The 27,930-nt window shown below is 41.0% G+C and overlaps 1 protein-coding gene across 7 annotated transcripts in view; it reads left to right on the top strand.

The window, feature by feature from the left end:
- The window catches only part of B3GLCT (beta 3-glucosyltransferase), a 168,801-nt gene extending 142,476 nt beyond the window's left edge, over nt 1–26,325 (top strand). For 6 of the 7 annotated variants that reach the window (XM_061628461.1, XM_061628463.1, XM_061628462.1 and 3 more), the window contains 5 exons: nt 7,189–7,302; nt 8,332–8,431; nt 13,345–13,464; nt 16,101–16,245; nt 24,161–26,325. In XM_061628461.1, coding sequence (XP_061484445.1) covers nt 7,189–7,302; nt 8,332–8,431; nt 13,345–13,464; nt 16,101–16,245; nt 24,161–24,316 — 635 coding nt within the window. In that variant the 3' untranslated portion in view covers nt 24,317–26,325. Of the gene's footprint in view, nt 1–7,188; nt 7,303–8,331; nt 8,432–13,344; nt 13,465–16,100; nt 16,246–18,307; nt 18,411–24,160 lie in introns of all 7 variants that reach the window. The other variant, XM_061628460.1, reaches the window with a different exon arrangement.
- Nucleotides 26,326–27,930: the final 1,605 nt, after the last annotated feature.

Below are 27,930 nucleotides of genomic sequence, written 5' to 3'. Positions count from 1 at the left end.
TTTAATGTATTTGTATGTTTTTATTTTGTACGTCGCCCAGAGTGGCTGGACAGCCAGCCAGATGGGCGAGTAATAAATTTAATAAATAAATAAATTTAGTGAGTGGTTGCTGCAGTGTATGTAAACTGACGTGGGTTGAATATAGTGATCTTTTTTTAAACTCCAGAGAAATGCGCAGACATATTAGCTGCACCATCAAAGCAATGTCCATGCAGATCATAGAAATCAAGCCCCAGTCGAATGATCATGTCTTTCACAGCAGTGGAGAGAGTACAAGCTGTAGAGCAGCCTTTCCCAACCAGTGTGCCTCCAGATGTTGTTGGACCACAATTCCCATCTTTCCTGACCATTGGCAATGCTGGCTGATGGGAGTTGTAGTCCAACAACATCTGGGGGCACCCTGGTTGGGAAAGGCTGCTGTAGAGTCAGGAATGGTATCAGCACCAAGGTATTCTTGTATGTTCAATGACTCACTCTCTACCCAATGTAGACACAATGTAAACTGCTTGTCTCCAGTCTCATGGTTGTCCCATCAGCAATTATTCAAAAAATGGCTTGATTTCTTTAATGATGTCACGTTGAAGTCTTTGAGCCATAATTTCAAGTCGCTCATTTTTTGTATCACGACTCAGCCATTTGTCTTTTCATATCAGCCATCTTTTAAGGGCAGGTACATCTTCTGAACATTCCTCCAAAAGGTAAATCAAGTTTCCATCTTCTTTCGTGCACCGCTGCAATGCTTGACCTGTGCGGCAGAGGTAGCGCACAGAAGTAACGATGACGTGTAGTGCTTCTCAAGCCTGTTGTTGCTGCTTACTTGAATGCTTTGTAAGGAGCCACTCTGGGCTCCTGTTGGGAGGAAGGGTGGGATATAAATCAATTAATAAAATAAATAAATATTCATACCTTTCTCTTTTGTTAGATGGTATCTCACAGAATCAATGTGGTAACTGGTCTTTTCATGAGACTGGCATTTTTCAACAGCATATGTCCTTTAGAATAAAACTCACTTCTATATTTGAGTAATCTTTCTTCTCTACAAATGCTCTGCTGCAGTCATGGCAAAGAACCACATCACAATCCACATCATAATGAAACCAGGTGAACTTCTCAAACCATTTCAGCTGACAAGACCTATTACCCTTACTTTTTGGAAATTTATAGGATTTTGTTGGCACAAATCTAGTGGACGAATATGGCAGGTCATCTCTTTCTTGAGGATCAACCTGAAGGTGTTGATCATCTTCATTCAGTTTGCTGAATTGATATGCGTCTTTAGGCAATTTGTCTGAGGCAGAAGCTGTTTTCTTTGATGGCAGCAGCCATGAATCAAGCAATGGCTTTTTTGGGGGTTATTGTCCTGCATGTAATCAGAAAAAGTAACCATTTTTTCTTTCTGTTTGTGTGTGTATTGAAAAATCAGTGCATGCTGCAAAGAAACCATGCTGTCACTGTGGCTCTAGAACAAAAAATTATTTTTTAATTTTTTTACAGAATTCCTGAACATAGTGGGGAGGTTTCTCCCCAATAGGAACTCTGTGTTGGGAAATGTGGCTGCCAGGCAAAGGCCATGATGAAAACAGAACAAACTAAACACAGTAATCTGTTAGCGTTCCTGGTGTAGTCTCCATAGATTACAGAACGGATGCTCATGCTCTGGAGACCTCTTTGTAGTGGCAGTGCAGGAAACCATTCATTTTTTGCCAGAACTTAGAACACTGCTGTACCAGTATCAATTTTGCCTGGTCATTTCAGGGGGGGCTCAGCCCACCCAAGCTTAAGTCTTGGGAGGGCTGCCCCCCTGTTCCAGGGTTCATGGCTGGATCTGTTATGAAAAACCTCCATTATGCTTGGCACCTAGACTTTGGCTCATTTGAGACATCACACCAAACACTGGTTTCTGCTAACCATTGTGTTTAGAATTCAAGTATAGCTTAAGCTTCCAAACATAAAGGCAAACCAGGGTTTAAAGCTGCTTGTCTGATGCCATTTTCTCTCTGGGTGTACTGGCTTCTGGAATGCATTGATAAAGCAACAGCTAACTGTGGTGTGCCTGTTAAGATAACACAGTAGAGCCCCACTCATATGGCAGGTTTCATTCCAGGCCCCTGCCAAAAAGCAAAAACCGCCGGAAAGTGGGGCCCTACTCAGCTGTAGCGCAGGAGCTCCCCACATTCCAACTGACAGCAATCAGCTGGAGCGCATGAGCTCCCCACCCTACAGCTGATTGCGCTCCAGCTGTAGTGCGGGGAGCTCTAGCCGCTGCGCTCCTGCTGACAGGGATCAGCTGGAGCGCGCGAGCTCCCTGTGCTACAGCTCATCGCGCACTATAGCTGATCAGCTGGAGCATGGGGAGCTCACGTGCTCCAGCTGATCCCTGTCAGCTGTAGTGCGCAATCAGCTGGAGCACGAGCTCCCCACGCTACAGCTGATCACCCCGCTGGTGCCGCCATATTAGCGGAACGCCGACAAGGGGACCCTATTGTACACCTATTGCAACAGCGAAGGTCTTCTTAACAGGAATAATGGTTTTTGGAGGCTTGCCTTCTTTAACACTGATTATATTTATTAATTGACAAACTTGGTTACAACAAAATTAAACTCTGCTTCTACAAACTGTGAGGAAAAGGAAGAGAGAGAGAGAAAAGGGTGGGAAAACCTAGTTGCTTTCAGTTCTCATAATATTCAATAGGAATTATCCCTTCAGGCCTTTCCCTGTATTACACCCAAACCATTCCCCTTAAAGAGACAACATACAGTATCAACAACACCAAACTGTAGCAGAAACCATGGTTTGCAAGACTACTTTAAACCATGTTATCCAAGTTTGATTTTCTGGCTAATTGCAAACCATATGTAGTCAATTCAGACATCACACTAAACCATAGCTCAGCTTCCTTAACCATTGTTCGGCATTATGTCTGAATTAATATGGGTAATGCAATGGATCAAAGTGCAGGGTTGTGTAATATTATGAGAATTTTATTTATTTATTTTATTCATAACAGTATTTATATACTGCCATGAAATATCACGGCTGTGTGTAGCAATATAAAAACAATTTTTTGTGGGCCTAAGAAGATTAAATGTTCTGCTAATTTTTGTAGCTTGTTTTAATGAAGTAATGTTTAATAACGTTTCTCAATGCTTTACCAGTAATCAAACTTTAATGTTGCATTGGTTTAATTTTTGCATATAAATGTCTTTTTGATGCAACCAGCGTTCACTGAAAAATGTTTTCATGTTCTTGATCTACACTGTGATTTTTTTAAAAAAATTGGTGTTGGTTTTTTTAAAAATATACTGCTATGCTAGAGCTAACCAAAATAATGAAGGCAGACTGAAAATAAAGCTATAGATTCACTGTCCTTCACTATCTCTCATGTAACACCTTGAAGACTGAGGAAAATACTTGAATTTTCCTCACAGCTTCCACTGTCATCCAGTGGAGGATAATCTTAAGAAAGTGAAACAATTAATGATGCTAGGTTCAGAGAGGTCCTTGTATCTGGTAAGCAATTTTTCTTTCTTGTTTAACTGCCCCAAACTATCTCCATGCAACATTAAGGTTGGGGATTTATTTCTATAAAAATGAGAGGGTTTTTTGCTGTACATTTAGACACACCCCTGCAGTTTAGGTAGATGACATGAATGATCCGAACTCCAGGAGGAGACGCGTCCTTTCTTCTCTGTGAAGAAAAATGGCTTGTGCTGCTTCAGGATTTTCCTTGTTGCTCAAGCAAGAAGAGTATTGTTCCCCATCCTTTCCCTGTCCCCCAAGAAAAGGATAGGTGAGCAGGTGGAAGATAAGCCACTTTACAAACAGAAAAAAGAAGCCAGTGTTTATTAAATGCATGTATTGTTGTTTATTTTGAGGACTATTACTATCACTGTTACTTGTTTTTATATTATTGCCATATATCTTGATCGCCAGTGTGGCGCAGTGGTTAGAATGTTGGACTAGGACCTGGGAGACCAGGGTTCAAATCCCACACAGCCATGAAGCTCACTGGGTGACCTTGGGCACTAACTCTCAGCCTCAGAGGAAGGGAATGGTAAACCCCCTCTGAATACCACTTACCATGAAAACCCTATTCATAGGGTCGCCATATGTTGGAATTGACTTGAAGGCAGTCCATTTCAATTTCCGTTTGCCTCTTTTTTCCCCTGAGAATGCTACTGCTGCCTATATGATCGCATTAAAAATGAAGCTGCTGTAAAAACTGTGCATCCAAATTGAAGCACACACAGTGATGACCCCCTTTCCATAAGAAATCCTCAAAATAAATCCAAGCCAACATCAGTTGTCCCAGGATATCTGTCTTAGTGCCTGCCCTAACCCACCCACCCACGCCCCAGCAAATGGGAAAAACGGGCAGCTTGCTCTCACTTGACACCTAAGGTTAAATCTACACTTTCACTATGGGGTCACCTATACTTTTCTTCATTAAGAGACAGCTAAAGGTGGTCCTCAGTCTCCTAAGAAGTGATGCCTGAAAGGGCAGTCATGGTGAGAAATACCTATCCAACAGAAGGTGCCACACCAACATGGTGTGGAAGGAAAAACTTCCTAGTCAATTTATTGTGCTCCAGAGGACAGACTTTATTGAGAAATACATATACCAATAGCGCTTTTGGGAGAGAAGTTCCGTAGAACTAACTCTGAGAAACATCAGGCAGTGCATAGCTCTTTAAAGTGATTACATGTCATGCATATATTAATAATCAAAGCACACCTTTACCAATCCAGATAAGCATGCCCTCCCACCTTGGGTGGTCCCTTAGCACATTTTCAGCCTTGCCCATCCATGTGTTAAAAGAAAAATACCCAGATGTGTCATACAATGTATTCTAAAATCATAACAACTCAAATCATTTGCAGCATCATTTCAGGCTTTATAACATCCCTCTGTGACATTTCACTCTTGCTTATGCCTAACCGCAAACTTTCCCAATGGTTGCTAAACATATGCACTTTTACTCTTAGGCAGATCATAGTTCCTCAAAATATTGCTTCGAATACATTGTATTTCATAAGCAAGCATTTTATATCTAAGGCCTGCAGAGGCCTAGATAGCTAATATGCTAAGACAAGCAGCAATCCCTTTAATGAGGGTGATGAAAAGGGTCATAGGTCAGAAATCCTTCCTCAGCAGTGACTCCTTTATCAAGGTGCTAGGGCAAGGGGGCAAAGCAAGAGAAAAGCTCAGCCCTGTATGTAACAAATCTCTATCCAATATATTGGCAGGAGGGTTGTATATCTCTGTGTAAGGATCTCCAGATATTGTGATGAAGTAATGCAGTACCATTTTTTTGTGCACAGTGATGTCATAAAGTGTTATATAACCACATGCAGGCAGAAGCTATGTTTGCATTGAGGTGTCAAACTATACCACACTTGGTGCTAACTCAGATGACTGAATGCTTTACTATCCAAAAATATTCCTAGCTTGTAGAGTTCTGTCATGTCAAATGGAAGTCTAGGCTGCAGCCCTCCTTCCTGTCACCTACGTGTAGGGAATTTTTATGTGGAGGAACATTCAAGCATGTCAGCCCTACAATCTGAAGTTGTACAGACCAGACACGGGTTTACCACCATAGCGAAAATGCCGCTATGCCAGAGTTTAGTAGGACTCTCTTTGTACAACTGAAATCAGACTTCATTGTTGTGTTGATTTTAATATTTTACACATTTTTTAATGGTAAAACCATATTTAAATGCAGAGCCCATGTTTAAAAAGTCAAAATGGAAACTTAATTGATGTTTCAATTACTGTAGGGAATTGTCCCAAATCCTACAGTTGTACCTCATGCGGGGTTTGCATGTGTGCCATTGTCAGTGGGTCACACTTCTTCTGTCTGTGTCTCATGAAAGAAAAAATATGTTTCTATCACTCTGATTCCAAAAATAGATTATCCAGCAAAAAATAAATTACAGATTTATTGTATAATATTGAAATGTGTATCAGTAAACATTTCTGAAAGAGATTTTATTTGTATTTTTATCCCCCCATTCTTCCAGAGGCTCAACAAATATGTTCTACCTAGGGCCTGAATGTGGCATTGCAGTCTAGAATTTGGAGTCTCAATTTTGGGGGGAAAAGTCAAGTGTAAAAATGACAAATCCTGAAGAACATTCCTCTAACAGTCACCCAGAAAGAGTGTGTCTTTTGCCCCAGCCTCTCAGCAGGCCACCAGGAAAGTGACTGGTCTTTAAGAAAGGGAGGTGGGTGGGGACGCTTCCATCACCTAAGGCTGTAACTAGGCATATGACTGGCTGTTTGGCTGTTGCCAAAGTTTCAGTAGCAGCCACATGTGCCATAACATCTAATTCTAGCCTAATAGTCCTGCTTCCACCTTCCTTGTCCCTGGCATCCTCCACCTTTCTTAAGCCCCCAAGACTAGTTGGAGGCTCTGCTGGCTTTTCTTTCTCAAGGAAATCCCTTCCGGAGGGAGTAACACACTGGCTCTTTTGATTATTTTGGAGGACAGCTAACACTGGTCCTATTAGCATCTGCTTTGCATGCAGAAGGTCCCAGGTTCAATCCCCAGCATCTCCAGGTAGGGCTGGGAGAGATTCCCTGTCTGAATTCCTGGAGAGCCACTTCCACTCATTGTAGACAATATCGAGCGAGATGAACTGATAGTCTCACTTGGGTTGAGGCAGCTTTCTATGTTCCTGTGCTTTTTCTTGTCTGCTTCTGCAAATGGATGAAGAACCAATGTAGGCTCAGCTCAGATAACATACTGCATATGGAAACAGAATATGCTGAATGAATACATAGCAGTGACTCACAACAATATATTGTTTACAGTGTAACTTAAAGACCCAGTTCAAAGATACATGTCTCATCTTATTAAGCCCAGATATGTATGAAACTTGTGCCTTTATCATTGTGCCGGCATTTCTCTCCTCTCTTCTTGATGTGCTGCGACTGGGTTACTTAAGCATAATTTCCTGCTATGTCCACCATATCTGAACAGACATGATGAGAAACTATGGTAAATTAACTCAGGAAACCTTCAATTGAGGTGCACTGAGAAAGGAGGAGGGAAGAGATGGTATGAATATCGGGTGCGAGTACACTGAGAAACATCCTAATGTCCAATCTGTCAGTTTGCCATAAGTTCAAATATTTAAACAAACACTCTTCTGCCACCATGTCAGTATGCTTGTTTATTTTTCAGTACCTGTTGTCAAACAGACCTGGGAAGGAGAGGCCGGTCTTATCGAATACTATAGTGATTATGCAGAAAGTTCAATACCCACTGTTGATTTAGGAGTGCCAAATACTGAAAGAGGTGAGTTGTAACATAGTGTGATATTATTTTGCATGAGTAATAGAAAGCTTTCACAACAAAATCTCTAGAAGATGATGAGGTGCCTTATTAATTTTCCATGAGGGGCCCTGCAGAACTGCCAGTGAGACAAGGAGGCACAATGATGAGAGTCTTTTTGTTGGGCTGATTAGAGTGGGATTCAGCTGGAGGCAGAACCAGAAATGGCTCCTCCAGTTTGGTAGCTTCAGACCAGGAAGAGGAAGAAACTGATTTTCTCAACCTGGTTCCTCCTACTTTTGCTGCTGTTGCATGCATTCATTGAGAGCCATTATAATGTAAACTTAGCAGCCCCGTAATTTGTCTGTTTGCCCATCTTTGTGAGCTGTCAGAACACCAGATGTCTCCTTCTGCCCCCACCTGTTTGTATGACTACAAATCCTGCCTTCTCACTAAGACTGAAGAAAAAAGTGGAATGAAGCAGGGCCTGAAAGAAGGTGTGAGAGAAGTCAGCAGATGGAGGTAAAGGGGCTGAGGAAGGAAAAAGCAAGAACCAAGAAAAAAGCAAGGTTGAAAAGGATTGAAGAAAGAAAGGGAGACTTAAGAAATTGCAGTGATTTTGGCCAAATTTTAGATGTCCATTTGAAATCACTAGATACTGAAAATTAGGAAGAATGGGTCAGCTTTGACCCTTGAGTACACCCCCCAGGGCATAAAACCCTACTGGGCCCCCTCCCTGTATCAGTCAAGCTCTCCACACCCACGCCTGCATAACCTTATGGACATGGTAAGAGGCAGCAGGTAGGCAAGGCCCTATCCAGGCTGAAAGAGTTCAACAGGCCAGAGTATCTCCAGATCTTAGCCTACTCTATGATTTCCACTATTAAACCAGGAAATCCAATTTTTTAATAAATCTCATTGATGGGCGTAGGAGTGCTACCCATCCCTTATCTGAACACATACAAACAATGAACATGCTTTATTTGAGAAAAAATTACCTTCATTCCACTATATAATTACTGGATCCTTAACTTATTTTTGCTTCATGTCTAGGACATTGTGGGAAGACTTTTGCCATTTTGGAAAGGTTTTTAAATCATAGCCCTGATACAACACCTTGGTTAGTCATTGTGGATGATGACACTTTAATAAGGTATGAATTCCAGAATTAGATGAATATAAATCATACATTGCTTTATAAGTCATCTTGTTTGAAAGTCACTCTTGCAGAATGGGCATGCAGTAGTAGCACAGATCCCAAGTGAAACACAAAGCATGAACATTCATGAACCAATATTGGCAACATTTTCCTGTCAAACAGGAAATCCAAGTAGCATAATAGTAAATTAAAAAACATCTTTCAAACGTTAAATTAAAAATACAACTGTATACACGAAACGCTCATTGTGGCAGCAAATTGGATCAGAAGGGTGGCAAATTGGCAACGTTGTTCCAGCACTGGGATTCGTTACTCCAAATGAACTAGACGTTCTGACTGGGGGAGGCAAAAGCAGCAACAACATAGGAAAAGACAGTATATTTAATTCCTGATGTGTTTTGAGTAAAACTTTTTTTAAGTGAAATGATCTTTAAAATCTTTTCAGTGCCCATGATCAAAAAACATCTTCATGTCTGAAGGTTAAGCAGTAGACCTGTTCAAAACCACTTCACAAAAGGTTGACTCTGTTTTTGCATAAAAGATACTGGGTTGAATCCAAAGTTATACAAGCAGAAACTTACTCATACAAGGTTTTTTACATTCTCTCCTCCCTCTGCTATATCCCTCAAGCCTTTCTTGGAAGATATGGGGATATTCCTGAACAAAGTGGGCTTTGATTCAAGGGGCTGCTTTCCACTCATGCAAGTATGGATTCAACCCACTGTCTTTTGCCTATATAGCTGATTCTTCCTCCCCGCATATTTTTGCAGCTTTTTTCAAATCCTGTGTTCAAGCTCTGTTACGCTGAGATACTACATTAAAATAAAGCTGTCTTCAAAGGTCAGAATTTTAATTTTAAAAAATTAAGACCATGTACCAAAAGAGAAATTTAAAGCATACAATGTATGCTTTACAGTTGCATTTTCTAGTTAATTTAAGAAAAAGTAGGTCATTTACTGATTATATGAGAGAAAAAGGAAACAAGGGATTATAAAGAATTAACCAGTGGAACTCTCTCCCAAATGATCTCTGCCATGCCCCTTCTATGATAAGCTTCCGCTGGGCCTTGAAGACCTGGCTCTTCAGGCAGGCTTTTGGGGTGGGTTAGGTTTTTTACTGTTATGGTTTTAAATTTTAATGTTTTAATGTATTGTTTTATCTTGTACATCGCCCAGAGTGGCTGGACAACCAGCCAGATGGGCGACTAATAAATTTAATAAATAATAATAATAATAATAAATAATAGTGAACAGAAAATAGAAACTCTGACATGTTTAAAACTGAACCTTTAAAAAAATATTTGCTAAACTGAAGATTCAGTGTTGCAAGCAATAATTTTATCTTTTGCCAAGAGAGCAGTGGCCTTGAAAGGACAAATTGTAGCACAAAAAATATGCCTAATAGGTTGGCTTCTGTGAGTCTCTACAATGGCTGTTGACATAATCCACTTCCAATATGAGCTATTTTTATATAATCTACCATAATGTATTACAGAAATGTCAACATATTATCTTCCCTGTACTACATCTTAAAAATTCGTGTTCAGTACTTAGAAGATTATGATTGAGAAAAGATCATATCATCTTGCCCCTTTGCTTAGCTAATATTTTCTTTGAATAGCTCCCTCTCTTTGCACCTACAGGCTATTATAAAAGAGTGCCTTGGAAGTGGCATAGTAAGTACAGCATGTGCTACACTGTAGCCAGCAATAACAGCCAGACAATATGGGTAGTTCTCACTGTCAGGTTTCAAATTTGCTGGGCTGGCGATAAGAGTCTTGTGCTCCTTAGTATTATTTTCTGGTGTCATATATCTGTATTATTCTATATGGGTCCTGGAGACAACAGTCCACTGACATCTTGATGCATTAGTTGATGGCAAAGTCATATGGATTATCAGAGGCACCACATTAAAACATAATTTCTTCAATGCTTGGAATGCATAGCTTTTTACCAACCTATGACAACTGGTGCTCCATATTGGCAGCAAAGTCATTTGGAAGTTAGTCTCGCAAACCACAAGTTGACTCACAGATGATGGAACAAACCATGGCTTGTTTCTTCAAAGTTTTGTTTTCCAACCACTCAGACTTCATGCCTCTATGGTTTGGTGAGTGTCAAGGGTGGTTCACAGGATGGGGTAGTCAAAGAAACCATGCTGGGTTCACATGTAACAAGCCATAGTTGGAACAAACCAAGGTTTGTAAGCCAGCAACAAATCAGATCATTGTTAGCCATTAAAAAAATCAGTTAAACTGCTGGGCAGAGTTCACACATAATGCTAAGCCATGTTTTAATAAACCATAGTTTATCATTATGTGTGAACTAATGTGTGTCCTGGTTCTGTCCTTTTTACTGCCACTCTATGTTGAGCTAAGCCAAGGTTTGGATTAGCTTGTCATCCAAAGTGGGACTCATGGTTAAACTCTCTCTTCACTAACCACAAGCTGTGGCCAAAGTTTATTCTTGGCTATTGCTCATGGTGTCCTGCCCGAACCCAAAGAACTCAGATTCAGACTCAGCTGTAGTTTTTTCTTTTATTAAAGTAAGAACATTTTAGTTCAGAGCGCTTCATGAATCTACCTACAACTTTTTCAGAACTCAGCATCCCTCTCTAGCTAACTAGGCACAACTTGGCGGCAATAAGATGTTGACTCAGCAACTGACCCTTCCCCCTCGCCCACATTAAGTAGGGCTGGGCAGGCTCCCTTCTTGCGTGTACTCTGAGTCATTGCTGAAGGTGTGCATGTAAGCACAGGCCTCCTGAGCTAGGATTGTTGAATCTCCCGCCGCATTCGCTTCCTGGACCGGGGTGAAGGCAGGGCCTTGGTCTCTGTCCCGTCCTCCCCCTCGACAGGGGGAAAGCTGTCTGGTGGTGGTGCAGGTGCTGGGAGAGGCACCTCCTCATGCAGAGGAGTGAGTGGCTGGTCTGGTGGATTTCCAGGAGGGTGTATGGGACTGCTGTAGGTGATCTGTCAGCCTCCAGAGTGGGGGTCACTTCATCGTCCCTTCCCCTGCTGGGTCCTTCCCCGGTTGGAATGTCGCAATCCATGTCCTCCTAACCCCCCTCCTGCTGGGCGGTCCACTCCCTATTAGCATGGCTCATGACACACAGTTAGTGAAGAGACAACTTCAGCATGAGTCCCAATTCGGGCAACAAGCTAAATCAAATCTTGGCTGATGTTAGCATTGCAGTAAAAAGATTCAGGCAGGAGCAAAGCATCTATAAGTTCTTGTCTGGTCTCACTAAGCCGTAGTTCGGCTTGCTGTGTTGTATGAACCAGCTCTGTAACAGCTCTTCAACTTTTCTACACTTGGCCTTTATGTGTCCCCCCACACACACACACACATTCATTTGGAAAAAAGTAGCTTTGGTTTAGTAAAGCCAAATTAATTGTACATTTGAATAATTTACCGTAATTCATATCACACATTTAGGGCTCCCAGGGCTCCTTCTGGGAGGAAGGGTGGGATATAAAATTTATAAATAATATAACTACTTCTCACTCTAGCTTGGGGCACCAATGTGATGCTACAATCTGTGATTATGTGCTGGTAAGATGTACCTTTAACTAACCCAATATATTTAGCCTTAGATTATTCATTCATTTTGGCTTTTGAATTCTGAAATCATTCTTCTTTGCCATTCTTAGGAAATGTTCTGGGGAAAACTATGGATGTTTATTTTGACGTAGAGTCACTTATGGACCACAAACTTATATATTCCTTTTAAAGTAATATTTTATAAAATATATAGATCTGGCTTTGAAGCAAACCCAACAGGGGTTTTTAACATGAAAAGGGGAGGACAACTTAAAATAATCAGAAGACATTCATTTTAATTTTCAATGTCAGCAGTTTATTTATTTATTTATTTATTGTATTTGTATACTGCCCCATAGCCGAAGCTCTCTGGGCGGTTTACAGCAACTAAAAACATCAAAAACAAATATACAAATTTAAAACACATTTTTAAAAAACAATTTAAGACACAATTTAAAAAATTTAAAACAATTTAAAAAGCACATGCTAAAATGCCTGGGAGAAGAGGAAAGTCTTGACCTGGCGCCGAAAAGATAACAGTGATGGTGCCAGGCACACCTCGTCAACAAGATCATTCCATAATTTGGGGCCACCACTGAGAAGACCCTCTCCCTTGTTGCCACCCTCCAAGCTTCCCTCAGAGTAGGCACCCGGAGGAGGGCCTTAGATGTTGAGCGTAGTGTACGGGTGGGTTCGTATCAGGAGAGGTGTTCCATCAGGTATTGTGGTCCCAAGCCATGTAAGGCTTTATAGGTTAAAACCAGCACCTTGAATTGAGCTCGGAAACATACAGGCAGCCAATGCAAGCGGGCCAGAATCGGTTTTATATGTTCGGACCGTCTGGTCCCTGTTACCAATCTGGCCGCTGCGTTTTGCACAAGCGGCAGTTTCCAAACTGTCTTCAAAGGCAGCCCCACATAGAGTGCATTGCAGTAATCTAACTTGGAGGTTACCAGAGCATGGACAACTGAAGCCAGGTTATCCCTGTTCAGATAGGGGCGCAGCTGGGCCACCAACCAAAGTTGGTAGAAGGCACTCGTGCCACCGAGGCTACCTGAGCCTCAAGTGACCGAGATGGTTCTAGGAGAACCCCCAAGCTACGAACCTGCTCCTTCAGGGGGAGTGCAACCCCATCCAGGACAGGTTGGACATCCACCATCCGGACAGAAGAACCACGCACTAGCAGCATCTCAGTCTTGTCTGGATTGAGTCTCAGTTTATTAGCCCTCATCCAGTCCATTGTTGTAGCCAGGCACTGGTTCAGCACAGTTAATCTACATGTGTTTTGTTTAGGCTGACATCTTGAGAGCTTTGAAATTGCTTAAAGGAATTAAATGTATCTGAATAAGCTACTTCATATTTTAGCATTTCTAGGCTTCAGAAATTACTCAGCTGCTATGACCCAAGTGAGCCCGTGATTATTGGGGAACGCTATGGCTATGGATTGGGATCAGGAGGCTATAGTTATATCACTGGTGGAGGAGGGTAAGTCATTTAATCTGAATTGGAATTGGGACCTGCGTATTTTAACTTCTTTATAAATGATCTAGAGTTGTGAGGTACCAAGTTTGTTGATGATGCCTTATGGTTCAAGGTAGTTAAAAAAAAAAAGAAAAGATTGTGACAAGCTCCAAAAGGATTTCTCCAACTTTGTGAATGGGTAGTGAAATGGTCCGTGCAATTCAGTGAACACAAGAATAAAGCGATGCAGATCGGGGCAAAAAAACCCCCACATTTTTGCTAATGGGGTCTGAACCGGTAATGACTCCATGGAGTGGAGAAAGTGGATAGGGAGAAGTTTTTCTCCCTGTCACATAATACTAGAATTTGGGGGTGTCCAGTGAAGCTGAATGGAAGATTCAGGACAGACAAAAGAAAATACTTCTTCACAAAATAGCACATAGTTAAACTATAAAATTTGCTCCCACAAGAGAGAGTGATGGCCACCAATGTGGATGTCTTTGGAAAATGATTAAACAAATTCATGGAGAATAAGGCTGTCAATGGCTACTCCCCCTGATGGTATCAAAACAGGGAACAGTGCCCATGGATTTAGGTCTTGCTTGCAAGTTTGTCATAGGCATCTGGTTGGCTACTGTGAGAACAGGTTGTTGGATTAGGTGGGTCTTTGGCCCAAGACCACAATAGGGATAACTGGTGGTGAAAGTTTCAGATGGTCACACTGCTGCTATGAGAAATAATAGTGTCACAACTCATATCTTCAAGGGGTACATAGTGACTTGAGCATGCAGCAAACAGACAGAAAAAAGAGGCTTAAAGTACAATGAATGCACTTTAAAATTACTTTTTAATGCATGGGTATCTGTGCAGAGCTTGGAAAAGTTCCTTTTTTGAACTACAGCTCCCATCAGCCCAATCCACTGGCCATGCTGGCTGGGGCTGATGGGAGTTGTAGTTCAAAAAAGGAACTTTTCCAAGCTCTGTATCTGTGGCATAGCAGCAAACTGGACTGCTGTACTACAGCCACTTGACTAGCTACTCTGTTGCTTCTGTTGCCACCGCTGCCTCATGATGAATCTGTTGCCTGAGGATATTGCAGTTGCGGGAGGAGGAGGCTGACCCAGGAGCAATGAATGAGCTCCATGCACATGAGGGGAAGGGAAAATCATGTGAGGAAGTGGCTGTCTCACCTGCCCGTTCAATGCTGGTACTGCAAAGCTATGTCTTCCTGCAGGAAAAGAAAGTGCCTTGTAGCCTCAGTTTCCTCCTGTCTCAAGCAAGCTGCTTTGGGGCGCTTTGTTCCCAAGAAGAGGAGGCATCAGTAATGGAGTAGCCAGCCAAATGACAGTGGCATAGCAGCTTTACATTTTGTGCTATAATAGAGATATTACATTAGAAACTTTCTACATATTCACAATGTTTTGAGCCTCTGTGTGATGCATATCTGTCTCATCTCTCACTCTGCTAAGAAAACTTAGTAGAGACAGTAATGCTGTTCTTATGAAATAACTTTCAGCTTGGTCAAAAGGAATTACTTTAAGGTTCCAGTCACCTTGAAGCACATAGTTAGTGACTGCGGCCTTCAAATATTTTCACAAGCAACTGGATATCCTTTTTAACTTTGTTGAGTTGTGATGAGCCCTTCAAAACTGAACTTCCTTTTGAAATAGATATATGACCCTCCTGTTTGTTGTTGCCATTAGTTTTAAGCATAGTGGTGAACTGGGAAGATGTTTTTGATATCAAAGTAGCCACTGGCCACACAAGAAGTAATATTAAAAGAAAACACCAAAGTTACTACTGATGCTGTAAGCTGGTTCGCATGCAGTACTAAGCCAAAACATGACTTAGGGTGAATGTGAGGATTTGCAGAGAGGAGATTGTGGCAGCTACCATCATCCCCTGGTTCTCCTTCTGCACTGCCATGAGCTAAGCCGTGAACTGTAAACTCAAGAGTTGTCTGGAGCAAGACAACCCATGAGCCCAGATTTGGATGATACTGTAAGCCAAACCATGGCTTGGCTCACAGCAGCAGTAGGACCAAGGGAGGAGCAAAATGATTATGGGAACCTGCACACCCACGTGTTCACACTAAACCATGATTTGGTCTAGTATTATGTGTGCAACAGCTCTATATCAAGAGTGATAGTAACTGTACAAGGGAGTGTCAACAAGCACTCCTTTTTCATTTCTACTTTTATTATGACCCATGTTTTAATAATGCCAAATGTCCTCTGCGCTAGTAGACTATTTGTATTCAGTGCTGTCAGTTTGACAACCCATGAGCCCAGATTTGGATGATACTGTAAGCCAAACCATGGCTTGGCTCACAGCAGCAGTAGGACCAAGGGAGGAGCAAAATGATTATGGGAACCTGCACACCCACGTGTTCACACTAAACCATGATTTGGTCTAGTATTATGTGTGCAACAGCTCTATATCAAGAGTGATAGTAACTGTACAAGGGAGTGTCAACAAGCACTCCTTTTTCATTTCTACTTTTATTATGACCCATGTTTTAATAATGCCAAATGTCCTCTGCGCTAGTAGACTATTTGTATTCAGTGCTGTCAGTTTGTGATTGCTGTAATCATTTAGAGCTTTTTGCAGTGAAACAATGGTTCCCATAAAACTTTTCTTTTTTAACTTTGTCATTTAAGGATGGTTTTCAGCAGAGCAGCAATCCAAAGATTATTTGCTAGTAAATGCCGGTGTTACAGCAATGATGCCCCTGATGATATGGTAATTGGAATGTGTTTCAGTGGCTTAAGAATTCCAGTAACACACAGCCCTCTCTTCCATCAGGTGAGTATTGAGAAGTGTATATGTTTTGTGCAAGGTCCAACATTGCACCAGTGGATGTGGTACGGCCTTCCCTTACTTCCCTGACCCCTACCGCCCTGCACCCCCCATCTGCTCCAGAGAGTCCCTTAACCCTCTGAAGCAGATGGAGGGTGCTACATTGGGGAGGGAGAAAGGAACAATTCTTTTATGCACAAGCAGAAATCTGTTGTGCAATCTGGCTGACACTGTTGGATGACACTCTTATACTCCATATATACCAGAAGGACTATTTCTATGAACAAATATTTATAAGATTCTACAAATGAGAAATATATTGCTAAAATCTTGCTACACCTGTATAGTGTCTCCTCTTGTCAGTGACAAGATACATGGACTGAAATACATGGACAATTGCAAGCTGAAAGGAGGGTGCTGGCACTTTGCGAGGGAGGTAAATAAATGATTCAGATCTGTATCCATTGTAGTGCCAAATCCAGAGCTTGGAAAAGTTACTTTTTTGAACTACAACTCCTATCAGCCCAATCCAGTGGCCATGCTGGCTGGGGCTGATGGGAGTTGTAGTTTTAAAAAAGTAACTTTTCCAAGCTCTGGTAAATCACCATTGGATTCCTGCATTGAACAAGGGGTTGGACTCGATGGCCATATAGGCCCCTTCCAACTCTACAATTCTACAGAGCTTGGAAAAGTTACTTTTTTAAACTACAACTCCCATCAGCCCCAGCCAGCATGGCCACTGGATTGGGCTGATGGGAGTTGTAGTTCAAAAAAGTAACTTTTCCAAGCTCTGCAATTCTATGATTCATTCTGTCAGCAGAAGGCTTTCTGCTTGTACAACAGGACTTCCCCTCCCTCTCATGCAACCCATACTCTCCCCAAATCTGTTCTAGGCGTTTCTCCAACCCTCCTGAACAGATATAGGGTGTGTGTGTGAGGAGAGGGAGGGTGAGTCTCACCGCGCAAGTGGAAATCCTTGTACTATGCTTAGTGCTTTGTTGAATATAACCCACTAGCTTCAATTCTGTACACACAAGTACTTGGGGGTAAGCAGTGGGACTTTGAGTAGACATGTATTTTGCTGTAAGTAGTAGACTGGGGGAAAAAACCTTCCTTTTTTGCTAAGAAACATCTATAAAACCTTGCAGAATAACAGGAGAGGAAGAAAACATTAGTGGAACAGACCATTAATAGTACAGTGCTTAAGTTATACCCATTTTTGGAAATATGGTACATCACCACCTCTTGTTTGGTTTTGGCAGAATATCAAGAAAATTTAGTGTCTTGCCTTATTTGCATATGATAATTATTTTACTCACTTTCTAATGGTTAATTTAACACGTAACAATTCCATTTAAGTATTCTTTCTCCAAACAGTTCTCTTGCTTCTTAGAATGTTACTATCATAATAATACATAGCTTTTAAAAATGTTTAGCATTTAGGGTTTAAAAAATAGCAAGACAGAACAATTTTTAATTATGGTTTTGGCTTTTTATACAAGTTTTGTTTTGCTCAGTTTCTGCATACAGCTACGTAATTTAATTTTTCTCACCCAAAACATGCTTTATTGGTTTGTCAAGCCTTCTTATTTCCCAAGAAGTAATGTCTGTTTTTATCTGTATTTTAAGATAACGTGGAAATACTTGTTTTAGTACAAATATCTAGAACCTATTTGTAAATATAATATGAAAACAAGAAAAAGTGATGCCGAGTAAAGTTTTATAATCTGTAAGAGAAATAGGCTATGACAAAGTACGCTGAAATTATGGTGAGACAGGATTTAAATAAAGGAGGAAGTTACAATGTTGTTGGATTAATTCCAGAGGCTATTGTCTGATGCAAGCTTTGTAGCTTCAGATATAGTGTACATATAAACCTTCTGCTTCCTTATTAGCATTTAGCAACCACCCTCCTTCTGAAGGATAGTTTTAGCCTCTAACAGATTCTATGAGAAGGGCTGACAAAGATTTCATTTGAGTTTTCTGGAAGATATGGATTCCAGGGTATCAACGTATCTCCTCAGACCTTAGATAAGAGCATTCTGATGGAATTTTCTCTTTGATTTAGACATGGGGTCAACAGTTTAAGTTAGGAAACTCGAGCCATACTTGGTCCTTTATCCTAGAGCATTCATCACCATTAACCCATTGGCCAGTTAATACAGAGTGAGGTAAGCAAAACCTGCATTCTGGCTTGATCTACTCCAGCTAAAGAGAATCTGCCTGCCTTGAGACCAGAAGCCACCCAGTCTTTCTCAGCTAAATTACAATGCAGCCTCCATTTCCAAAGGAGTGGCTGTGTTAGTCTCTTACAGCAAAAACAACAGAGTCTTGACTATGGTTTGACTTAACATGCCATCCAAACCTGGGTTCATGGTTTGTCTCGCTGTGTGCAGCTCTTGAGTTTATAGGTCATGGTTTAACTCACAGAAGCAGCAGCCAGACCAGAGCAGGAGCAAAGTGGTTGGATCTCCTCTGGGAGCCTGCACACTCATCTGTTCACTCAAAACTATAGTTTGGCTCAGCTTTACATGTGAACCAGCTCTATCACCAGTAATATTAACAATGTAAGGGAATGTCCACAGCCAATCCTTCTTTATTTCCACTAGTATTATGACTCTTTAAAGGCTAATATATTTATTATGGCATAAGCTTTAAAATACACTAGGTCACACTGTCCATCTAGCACCATATTATCTACACTGACCAGCAGCAGATTTCTACCTCACTTCCTCTTACTGGTTCCTAAAACATAACAGAGAGAGAGAGATGCCACAGATTGAACCTGGAGCCTTTTGCATGTAAACAGGCACTCTACTGGGCTATGGTCCCTCATAGTCCTCTGTCTCAGCAGAAACATTAGAGTAGGGGTTCCCAAACTGTGGTCCTTCATTCAGGTGGTCCATGGCATATCTGTAAAAATACAATTAAAAATCATACAGCATTTAGCACAGCACATTACAATTGCTACAACAAGCAGAAAAATCATTAAGTGGACTGCCAAGACCCTTAGCAATTTTCAAGTGGTCCATGGGGGAAAAATGTTTGAGAACCACTCCCTGAGAGATTTAAACAGTGTAATTATATTACAGAAACATGAACAAACAGAATTAAGTATAAAACCACAGGAGTGCAATTGCTAACTAAAATTATACTTTGCATTAGCCACTGATGTTGGATCTGACAAAGCACTTACTATAAGATCAGATTTAGTCTAGGAATCTAGTAATAAACAGAACCTCTATTCTGATCTCAGTCTCAAGAACATAGCATTGCTCAGTCAATAGTTGAGCAGAAAACAGATTTTCTCTAGTTATCTCTCTCTAAAGCAACAATAACAACAGCATTTAATGACAGGGGCTTGTGAAATCACAGCCCATTCATTTTTATGCAATCATCGTTACTTTTTCTTTCCTGGGGTTCAATTACATATTTCAATTTCAATTTAAATCACATATGGACATGAAACCAAGAGTTGAAGGGGAAACACCTCCTTAAAATAAGTTGCCTTTTAATAACAAGCGCCAGATTGCAATGCTGAAGTGTTGCTGAGGTAAAAAAAAAATTGTCATTTAAAATCCTTTTTCATTCCTTCACTAAATTTCCAGAGGCATATTTAAATATTTAATGGCAACCACTGTGGATAAATTTCTTTACTTCTGCATGACTACTGCACTAATTTGCATTGAGTTGTGAGACAGTGAAAAGGAGATCCTGTTGTGACACTGAGAACGCATTCATAAACAATTGATTTTAATTATCTCACTATGTTGGCCTTATCCTCAACTTCGCAGATCAGCAAGTGCCTCACATGCTTGATTTGCATTATGGTTACACTGTCTCTTATTGGATCATTCAGCACCATAATTGTTTTGGCAATCAGATTCTAGTACTGGAGCAAAAGTGGGATTTGATTTCATTTCACAGAGTTCAAGCAAAGAGATACAGTAAATTATTCACCGATTTCAATGCAAACTTGAATAAGGTAGAACACAGTAAATGCTAAATAATTAATTACACTAGAAGATTTATATACCCCCCTTATATACCACAGTTTTTCCCGGGTGGCTTACAAAAACAACTTGCTAAAAGAAAATATTATACATTAAAAACCTGGTAGAATAAAACATATTTGCCTAACACTGGCAGGATAACAATGTTGGTGTCAGGCAAGACTCTCAGAGATGGAATTCCACAAACTGGGTACAACTCACTGAGAAGGCTCTCATTCTGGTTGTTGCTGTCTTGCCTCGCGTGGCAGGGGCACCTGGAAGAGAGCCTCCAGAGATGACCTGAATGCATAGGTATGGAAGTAGGTGTTTCTTGCTGGGTCCTAAGCTATATAGGGCTTTAAAGGTAAGCACTTTCAGTTGTGCTCAGCAATGGACCGGAAGTTCTTTCAATAATGGCAAGATATGCTCCCATCAACTGGCCCCAGTCAAAAGCCTGGCTAATTCCATGGTGGCATTTTGTAAACATATTGCGTGTCAAATCTAACCATGTACAAAGGTAGCTTCTGTTGCCTCTGGTAATGCAGTATGCTCTGTGTTGCCAGGGTTCCCAAACTGCTTAGAAATCTGGGGAAGCATGAGGCTTGGTAACAATGCTTACCACATGTGGTTTTCCATATGAACTGCCAGACAGGTTTTTCTGCAGCTAACATACAGTCACATGATTTAACCCAAAAATCTAGAGAGAAGAGTCTACTAAATGTCTCTAAGTCCACCCATCTCCAAAAGATAGAGTAGGAAGGTACTGTTCGTGGGAGACAAGGGAAGGTTAGGGAATTTAGACCTGGTGCTCAATGAGGTACAATTGCCCCTGAAAGACCAGGTCCGTAGCCTCGGGGTCATTCTTGACTCCCAACTGTCCATGGAGGCTCAGGTCTCGGCTGTGAGCCGGGCAGCGCTGTATCAACTCCATCTGATACGGAGACTACACCCCTACCTTCCCAATCATCTGCTCCCATTGGTGGTACATGCCCTGGTCACCTCTCGCCTAGACTACTGTAATGTGCTCTACGTGGGGCTACCCTTGAAAACGGTCCGGAAGCTGCAACTGGTACAGAATGCGGCAGCGCGCCTGATTAAAGGCAGCCGCCGGCGAGATCACATCACTCCAGTGTTAAAAGAGTTGCACTGGTTACCAGTTGCTTACCGGGCCCAATTCGAGGTGTTGGTTTTGACCTTTAAATCCCTATACCGTTTCGGCCCAGTCTGTCTAAAGGAGCGCCTCCAGCATCAGCAGCTATGCTGCCCAACAAGATCAGCCTCAAAAAACCTCTCCATCCCATCAGTCAAAACAGCCAAGCTGGCGAGGACTAGAGAGTGGGCTTTTTCAATTGTGGCCCCCACCCTGTGGACCTCCCTCCCAAATGATCTCCGCCATGCCCCTTCTGTGATGAGCTTCAGCCGGGCCTTGAAGACCTGGCTCTTCAGGCAGGCTTTTGGGGTGGGTTAGATTTTATCTTCATTGTTTTTAGATTTTTAATGCCTACGTATTGTATGCCTATGTTGTACATCGCCCAGAGTGGCTGGACAGCCAGCCAGATGGGCGACTAAGAAATTCAATACATAAATAAATAGGAAAGCATGATAAGGTGTGGGTTTTTTGTTTATAAGAAGAATATTTTGGATCAGTGCTTAAACAGTCTTCTGCTTGGTTTTGATTCATTTTGTAAACAATGGAAGATCTATCTTGGTTCGACTATGCATTTATCTTAATTGTGCCCTTAATTTCTCTATGCTAGGTTCTCTTTTTAAGCTCCTCTCTCAAACCTGTGCTCTATTCAATTCCTTGTAGCAAAATATGCAATATGTAACAAAGGCCTATCCATACCTAACCTCGAAATCCACGTTTTCCGTATTCGGTTGGTGGCCTCGAGATCCATACATGTTCTGTTTGTGCTCGGATTTGTTTTTTAAAACCTGAATTGTAACATCCATATGCGTGGGCATTATTATTATTATTTTGGTCTAATTTGCCTCTGCATAAGCCACACCCCTAAGTCCACCTCTTTACAGTGATTGGTCCAGAACAGTACTTTGCTTTTCATGTACTTTTCCATCTTGCATGTGAGAGAGACATAATTAGGATCCAGGTGAATGTAAAGAGAAGCTTTCTACTTTTTCTCCCTCATTCCCACCCTGGTGCAGAAGAATAACCGCACTGTTCCATTTCTCTTTCCATTTGTCACATAAAGCAGCCATTGATAAATTTCTCTGGGGGCATGCCTGCATATATGTCAGTGTCAGTTGCACACCCCACATGAGTATATATCCATTCTCCTGCGCGGTGGTGGCAGTTGCCTCATGCGGCATCTAATGCAGCGGAGAAATGCAGCTGTGATCGCCACCTGGCTGTGGTGGCCTCCTCCTCCTCTTGCCTGCAGACTGCCAGTGGTGGCCTCTGCGGCTGCCTCAACCTGCTCTTGGTGCTGCTCTGTGGAGCAATCCCTTCACTTTCATTCTCCTTCCTCTCTTAGGAGACAGCTGTAATATCCTCCCGCTTTCATCTCCAACATGCAGCCCAGGGCTCCAGCATCCCCAAGAATGCAAACACTAATACACACGCACACGCTTTTGCTCTCGTTCTCAATCTCCCAGGGAGAAGAGAGAGGCTGTTGAGTGGGGGGGGGGAGGGGAACACAACAAAATCAACACAATGGAGGCACCCGGTAAAGAAGCAAGCCCTATTGAGTTTGCAGCCAACAATTTTCCTCTCAGTCCTCAGAGCTCAGGAGGTGAGAGAAGATCACATGGGGGAGAGGAGCACAGGCAAGACCCTGACAAATCTCCAGAAGTGTCAGGCACATGCAGACGTGAATGCGTGCGCATGTGTTGGAGCACCTCTTGGCTCAACAAAGTCCAGTGCCTGCTTTTCAGAGCCTGGGCTTTGGCAGGGCTGATCTTCCCCAAAATGAGGTCTCCAAACTGACTTTTCTGTGCTAATGGAAGTTGTGCTTTTTCTCTCTCTCTCCCTTTTCCTTGCCTGACACACCAGGGAGATGTTTCAGTCTATTAGCCTTTGTTTGCATAATATCACAAAAGTGATTCATTACACATTTGATTTTATGTCCCATAAGTCTTAATCAACTTGAAGGCACGTAACAACAAAGCCAAAGAGTAGTTAAAAAAAAAAAAGCAATGTGATGCAGCTCAGAAACAAGAAGGTAGACGTATCCAGGCTTAGTAGCAGAAGCAAGAGTGAAGTGTAATGAATCAAATACTTTGATGTTAAAAGGATATCCAGCAACTTCTTTCATGCTGATATATATTACTATTTTTCCATTTCTGCAATGATGGCTAAGGCCACCTAGAATGCATTTTCTTAGTTGTAGTGTGCAAGATATGAATAAATAGCATATATTATAAAGACTGTTCTGCTGTCTGAAGTTTGACTCCCAAATAGAAAATTTCTGGTACCTTCCAAGACTCAAGAATTCTTAGGTGGGGTCTTCTCGATTCTCCGCCTACACTAGACAACTGCTCTTGATAACCCGTGAGCTTAGGTGAACTAACATTCAACATACAAGGACTCTATGTAGACACAGAGGAAGGGAGAAAGCAAGAACCCTCGACCCTGTGCATTCACTGGCGAAAGGGCTGGCCTTGCTGATATCACACTGTTGCCGTTATATTAGCTCTGTATGGACATTCAGATCCTACCTATTGGAATCATGCCAGCCCACAGCCACTTGGCATGTTGAATTCACATTGGCACAGGGGCCTACATGCATAAAACCCAATGTTCACAGACTCTCTACACAATGTGTGCAACCTCTACCATGCATAGAATTTGATTGTCTTCATGCCACTTGACCTTACTGAATAATAGAATTTTAACTGTGAATCTGTGTTTTTTATCTAATAAAAGGTTTCAAACCATATGAAATGCACTGACTCTCTTTCCACCCTTTTAGGCTCGGCCAATGGATTACCCAAAGGACTATCTTGCCCATCAAGTTCCAATATCCTTTCACAAACACTGGAATGTTGATCCAGTGAAAGTATATTTCTCATGGCTGGCACCAAAACTGCAAGATGGAAATAAACATCCTATAAGAGAGGATTTATAATCTGTAAAAAAAATTAAAAATTAAAAATTAAATAATGCTGTAGGTTTCATATTAGAGCATTTACTGAATTCTTGTGGTATTGATAATTATTTGTCGCCCATATTGTACTGAACACTAAGGATATGATCTGGTACCACTTTTGGCACACCATCCTGTTTTCTCCCTCTGGTGTACTAGGGGCATGCATCACATAATTAGGGAGGGCTAGATGGGGACATGGGAAGTGTGCACAGACCTCTCTTCCCCTGAAATGCATTCCTGTGTGTATGTGCCAATGGTGGGAGAGGGGAAAGCAGATTTACATTGAGCCCTATGGGACTCCTCCACACACAGGCGCCCACAGTGATACTGCATAATTCCCTAACTATCTCTGTCCAGAATGAATGGATGAATATATATATTACACTCTTGCACATTCTTACACAAACACAAATGTATATATATTTGTTGGACTTAATAGGGCGTTTGGTATTAACATCTGTAATCTGGCAATGCTAAGTTTTTTTTATAAAAAAAACTCATGCATCAGCACCCTGTCTTCCTTGATTCTATCTCCTCACCCCCACTCCCGGTTGTTAGTAGCATATTAGGGTCCTCACGATAAAGTGTTTTTAACTCCTTTGAGTTGCAAAGATTTTGTGGATCTTTATATGTTGGTATGTAAAGAGGAGGGAGCTTCGTATGGCTGTGAATATAAATCTAGAGAATTTCTATACTGTCATCTCTCTGAGTATTGTCTTCTCTCTGTGTATCAACTTGCACCATTTTTAAAAAAATACCATTTATAGATCATTGAAAAGGTACAGGCTTGGTGTTACTAAACTGGCCACAAGATGTCACTACTGATACTCCAAAAACTACATGTCTGAAAATTACATGTCTGTTAACAAATGTATTTTAATGAATCTTGGAAATTTACCATTGTCATACTTATCTACGTTACATGGTATTATGTGATTTTTATATATAAGACTGAAATCTAGTTTACATCCATGACTGAATGTTATCTATCACATTTTTTAGTCAAGGCATTATATACACTTAAATGCTACATATTGAAAATTAATTTTTAAATTCAGTTTTGTGTAGAATAAGGCTGGGCCAAAAGCAAGGGGGGTAGAATACATATTTCATGGAAAATGTCATGAAGCTGACACATACGAACAATTTCAGCAATTTTTTTGTGAGGGTTACAAATGGGGTGAAAATGCCTTCCTATACAGAATGGGGGCAAGAAGAACTGCCCTCACTCTGGTCTGGCTTCATGATATCATCATGTGCCCTGATTTGATTGCCTGGAAGATTTCTGATTGGCTGGAATTGCCTCAGGTTAAGAAGCCACTGTTTTCTGTTTTTAAAGACACAGAAGTCACAGGTCATGGAAAGAAGCAGCTGCCTGACTCTGCAGTAAATAAAAAGGCAAATGAGGGTTCTCTTTCTGAAACATCCATACTTCATTCCCCAAAAGGTTGTGGGTGGAAATTCAGGACAGCCTTAATTTAAAAATTGTGTAAGAATTAGTATCATTACATTCTAACATTTATAACAAAACTTGTTCTGTTGAAGGCAGTTTAGGCAACTTCAAGCTAATGTTCTTTGCTGTATTTTAACCAAATACAGGGTCTTAAAGCCATATTGCACAATTGTTTTAACATATGTTTAAACATTATTTTCAATAGCACAGCACTATAAGTAAAACAGTTCTTACCATTGGCAAAAATGGGAAATGAATTTCTCTGTCAGGAATTACTGAAGCAGTCTGCACACACTTATGAATGTAGCTTGGGTACTTTTAAGGGTGCAAACAATGAGCATATTCAGGATGAATAAGTGCTTGAATTGGAGGAACCTAAATGCTTTCTCTATGTTCCCTCTCTCAGTGCCTTAAACTATAGATATTTCTACTGAGAAAAGATCTATGTTTTTTGAACTGTATGGGGTATATTGTTATTTATGTTTGTTGTTTAAAACTGTGTAAACCTAAATTGGAATAAAACAATTGTTTAAAATCCTGGAATGTGTTATATTAGGACATCTTGCTTGGTCAACAGAGTAGTGAACCAAGAACCCCCAATAGTTTTGTTTTTTAACTGAGTAGGGAACTCATTCATAGGGTTTTCATAGTAAAAGGTATTCAGAGGTGGTTTACCATTGCCTTCTTCTGGGTCTGGATGCATCCTAGTCTGGTGTCTCAGCTTTGACCATTCAGACTTGGGTGACCCTGCTCGGAGTCCCGATGGGACCCATCGGGAAGGGAGTGGGACAAGGGTGTATTTTATCACCCTATTTATTTAATCTATATGCAGAACATATACAGAAAGCGGATTTGGATCAAGATGAAGGAGGTGTGAAAATTGGAGGGAGAAATATCAATAATTTAAGATATGCAGACGATACCATACCACTAGTAGAAACTAGTAATGTTCTGAAAAGAATGCTGATGAAAGTTAAAGAGGAAAGTACAAAAGCAGGACTACAACTGAACATTTAAGAAGACTAAAGTAACAACAATAGAAGATTTACATAACTTTAAAGTTGACAATGAGGACATTGAACTTGTCAAGGATTATTAATACCTCAGCACAGTCATTAACCAAAATGGAGACAATAGTCAAGAAATCAGAAGAAGGCTAAGACTGGGGAGGGCCGCTATGAGAGAACTAGAAAAGGTCCTCAAATGCAAAGTTGTATCACTGAACACCAAAGTCAGGATCATTCAGATCATGGTATTCCTGATCTCTATGTATGGATGTGAAAGTTGGACAGTGAAAAAAGTGGGTAAGAGAAGAATCAGCTCATTAGAAATGTATTGGAGGAGAGTTTCGTGGATATCATGGACTGCAAAAAAGACAAATAATTGGGTGTTAGAACAAATTAAACTGGAATAATCACTAGAAGCTAAAATGATGAAACTGAGGTTAGCATCCTTTGGTCATATAATGAGAAGACATTCACTAGAAGAGACAATAATGTTGGGAAAAACAGAAGGGAGTAGAAAGAGGAAGACCAAACAAGAGATGGATTGACTCCATAAAGGAAGCCACAGACCTGAACTTACAAGATCTGAACAGAATGGTTTATAACATCTATTAGAGGTCACTGATTCATAGGGTCACCATAAGTCTTAATCAATTTGAAGCACATAACGCGCACAGGAACTCATACAAGAAAATGTTGTATTGTGAATTTGTATAGCCTGATCCTGTGCTTGTCTACTAAATATAAATACTACTGGGTTGGAAGAGATTCACTCTCAGGTACGTGTGCTTGGATTGCAGGTTTAATGGGGTCTGGAAGGTTGGTGTCCTCAAAAAAATGGATTGAAAGCCTTGGATATGGTCACAACAGAGTTATGGAAAGAGATGTTTATATGTAAAAACAACAGCTTTCTTTTGGTAACACTGAAGACATGTTTTGCTTTTCATGTTCAGACTATTTGTTAGTATTTTCAAGGTTTTCAAACATTAGCCCAAACTTACCCTTTTACTATCCTCACACTGATTCTTTTTATGTTCCTCAAGCCATCATCTGTGTTGAGGGATCTTGTCATGGAGCAAGTGGGTGGGGTTGACTGGATCTCTTCTAGGCCTAATTCAATTATTTACAGAGGGGGA

Source organism: Rhineura floridana, chromosome 5, assembly GCF_030035675.1.
Source record: "Rhineura floridana isolate rRhiFlo1 chromosome 5, rRhiFlo1.hap2, whole genome shotgun sequence".
Taxonomy (NCBI): domain Eukaryota; kingdom Metazoa; phylum Chordata; class Lepidosauria; order Squamata; family Rhineuridae; genus Rhineura; species Rhineura floridana.
The sequence above is the reverse complement of the archived record's forward strand: the minus strand, read 5'-3'. Positions and strand labels throughout refer to the sequence as shown.